The sequence below is a fragment of the Sinocyclocheilus anshuiensis genome, unplaced genomic scaffold (assembly GCF_001515605.1).
Source record: "Sinocyclocheilus anshuiensis isolate Anshui unplaced genomic scaffold, SAMN03320099.WGS_v1.1 scaffold284, whole genome shotgun sequence".
NCBI classification, from domain to species: domain Eukaryota; kingdom Metazoa; phylum Chordata; class Actinopteri; order Cypriniformes; family Cyprinidae; genus Sinocyclocheilus; species Sinocyclocheilus anshuiensis.
Window position 1 is genome coordinate 1,440,159 of NW_015554266.1, and position 3,392 is coordinate 1,443,550.

At 35.9% G+C, this 3,392-nt stretch overlaps 1 protein-coding gene across 2 annotated transcripts in view; it reads left to right on the plus strand.

Moving 5' to 3' along the window:
- The first annotated feature begins 748 nt into the window (after positions 1-748).
- The window catches only part of mettl8 (methyltransferase 8, methylcytidine), a 7,228-nt gene continuing 4,584 nt past the window's right edge, over positions 749-3,392 (plus strand). The window contains exons 1-4 of one of the 2 annotated variants that reach the window (XM_016464192.1): positions 749-901; positions 1,247-1,536; positions 1,658-1,707; positions 2,764-2,824. In XM_016464192.1, coding sequence (XP_016319678.1) covers positions 790-901; positions 1,247-1,536; positions 1,658-1,707; positions 2,764-2,824 — 513 coding nt within the window. In that variant the 5' untranslated portion in view covers positions 749-789. The remainder of the gene's footprint in view (positions 902-1,246; positions 1,537-1,657; positions 1,708-2,763; positions 2,825-3,392) is intronic. The other variant, XM_016464193.1, reaches the window with a different exon arrangement.

Genomic DNA, 3,392 nt, shown 5'->3' on the forward strand with positions numbered 1-3,392 from the left:
TTTATTTATCTCACAGGACTATTTAAGTGGACAGGAAAAATAAATAAATAAGTTGATTGAAATTGCATGGTAAAATGTTCATTTATTAATTGTATTAATTTATTAATTTCTTCTGCGTTTTATAATACACATTGTTCCAACACAGCTTTACAGAAATTAAAAAAAAAAAAAAAAGAAAGAAGAAGCTTTGTCTCTTTTTACAGAGCCGGATCATTTGGCTCAGCTCAGCAATAAGAACCGGCTCTTTCAGGCTCCTAAACAACTCTTCATTAGAACCACTTCTGGCTTTTATAATTCAGCCATATTTATAGAACATTATAGTGAACTAATCAAAATCATTCCAAACAAATCCCTCTCAAAATGGAACACAGTTACCGTATAACAGAAAGAAAGAAAGAAAGAAATCAGCTCTCAGACAGGACACGACTCCCATCGTTCACTTAAAGGAGCCGGCTCATAGAGACACATCACTACCAGCGAGTAAGAATAAAATAAACCTGAAACTGAAAAACATTAGGATGTGCCGGGAGATGAGGAAAGAAGCTTGGGAGGAACCTGGGGTTGCATTAACCAGAAATGTACCAAAAATCAAGAACTTCAAAAGAAAATTTAAGCTTTAATTTATTTGGGTAATCAAATCTATTAATACTAAGAATTGTTGCTCCTTATTTAGAAAATAATCTTTTAATAATAATGTTTGCATTTATTGCCTGGCAGATTTAATGCAAAATGAAAATTCAGTTTACTGTTGTTATAACAAGTACTGAAAAAGAAGTGTTAGTGAAATTAATGTTCATTCTGTGCTCCAGGGATCATGTGCAGTGGACAGACGAGGAGACAGAGAAAGCCCGGCAAAAAGCAGAGGAGAACTCTAAAGAGAAGATTCCTGTAGAAGAGCAATGTAAGTCAAATCCTAGCATTCACACACAGTGTGTATAGAAAACAATCACCCCCTTTAAAATAATCACATTTTGTTGCTTTACAGCCTGAAATGAAGACGGACACAGTTTTTGTTTTATCCAGCTGTATTTAATCAGTGCAACTTATAACATCCAAGTGAAAGATATAACACCAACATGTCAGAAAAAATAAAAATAAAAATTCAGGCTGCAAAGAATCAAAATGTGATTATTTTAAAGGGGGTGATTCTTTTCTATACACACTGTATGTGTTAAAACATGCCCCCTATTAATGGTTGCCAGCTTGTTTTTCTAGTTTGATGCCTTGTTGTTTTCTCTCCCATCAGCCAAATATGACAGAGAAGCTCATAAATATTGGGACCGATTTTATGAGATGCACCAGAGGAAGTTCTTCAGAAACCGAACTTGGCTCTTCACCGAATTCCCAGAGCTTCTCCCTCCAGACACCGCAGGCTTGTGCCTCCCAGAGCAGGAGCAGGAGCAGGAGCAGGGCGGTGGGGTGGACTCGTGCTCCGAGTCTGGGAACAGAGAAAAGCAGCAGCCCTGCGCTTCCAGTACATTAACCAGTCATATGAACACATTCCCTGGACAGCATGCTGCTTTCAGGATACTAGAGGTGTTACAGCCAGAACTATTCATTTATTGCATATATATGTATATACATATAATCATTTGTGGTGTGTTAAATAATTTAGGTTTGGGATTTGCACTGATTTTGATTTGTGTGTTTTATGCAGGTGGGCTGTGGTGCAGGGAACAGTGTGTTTCCCATCATCAGCACCATCAGGTAAGAGCGTCAGCTCCACTGTGAGGAAAACACAACCTCATTTCCTCAGAAGAAAAATCTCATTTTTATTGCTAGGATAAATTATGTAGACGTTTGTCTGTCAATTACCCTAGCAAAGGGCAAAAAGCACCATGAAATACACTATTCAGACATTTGGGGTCAGTAAAGAAAATGGAGGAAAATATTTTTGAAAGAAATCCCTGCTTACCAAGGGATCAAAATAGACTAATAAGTTAATATTGTGAACTTGTATTACAGTTTAAAATAACTATTTTCTATTTGAGTATATTTTAAAATGCAATTGTATTCCTGAATTTTCCGCATCATTACTCCAGTCTTCAGAGTCACATGATCCTTCAGAAATCATAATAATATGCTGATTTGCTGCTCAGCAAACATTAATGTTGAAAACAGTGGTGCTGCTTAATATTTTTGTGACATTTTTTTTTAGAAACTTCAAAAGAACGGCAATTATTTGAAGTATAATTCTTTTTTTAACATTATAAATATTTTTACTGTCTTATTTGATCAATTTAATGCATCCCTGCTGAAAAAAAAAATTCTTAAAAAAAAAACAAAAAAACTTTTGAAGACTAGTGTAGATCTCATGCTCAAGTCTTCTGAAACCATTTGATAGCTTTATGTGCAGAACTATATCTTCAGTATGTAAGTTGTTATTCACGTTCTTCTTGTGTAATAACATAATTTAAACTCATCATTTTTTTTAATATCAGTGTCATTATGTATTTGGTAAATATTTGTGTAATAAGTAGGATATTGATACGGTCAGTAACGATCATTATGATTCGCAAAATAGATTCTATCATGGTGATCAGGACACAAAGAGGAGGCTGATTGTACAGTGGGTATAGAACATAATCACCCCCTTTAAAATAATCACATTTTGTGGCTTTGCAGCCAGAAATGAAGACGGACACCGTTTTTGTTTATGCCACACATATAACATTTTCAGTTAAGGAGATGAAAATCAAAAAAGTTGTGATAGAAACAGTTATTGGGAGTAGCATGTAAGCAGGTGCATTTGTGTATTTCTAGGGGCAGTAAGGCGTTTCTGTACTGCTGTGACTTCTCATCTCAAGCGATTGAGCTCATCCAGGTAAATGAGTCACATGTCTCTGCTCCTCAGTGCACCTTTACATCAAACAGAGCCCACACACATCCCAGATTTACATTAGCCAAAGCCTTTGAGAATGGATGAAGACGGGGAGGGCAACATATCCTGTTCTCCATTCATATTAATGACGGCTGATCAGTCGTGTGGGAGTTTGACTCTGTCTCCTGGTGCTTGATGCTTTTTGTTATGCAGAGACCTTCATCAAATGCCAACAGCAGAACATATTGAATAGTGGGGGAAGTGACATCCACAGCGTGCCGACAGCGGCATTTCTATTCCATCAGTATATGCTTGAGTTTGAGTAAAAACACTTTAAAAACTGTTCTCATGAACACATATTTATTTATTTATTTATTTTTTACATTTTGTGAAGAAAATTGAGTTTGCCTGTGTAAAAGTCAACCATGTTGCTTGAGTGTTGGTCCAAGTCAAAAGAGCCCACCCAGAGTCTCTCTGATATTCTGGATAACAAGTCTCGTATAAATCTTTTAATGTACACTACCGTTCCAAAGTTTAGGCTTTTTTTTTTTTTTTTTTTTTTTTTTTTTTT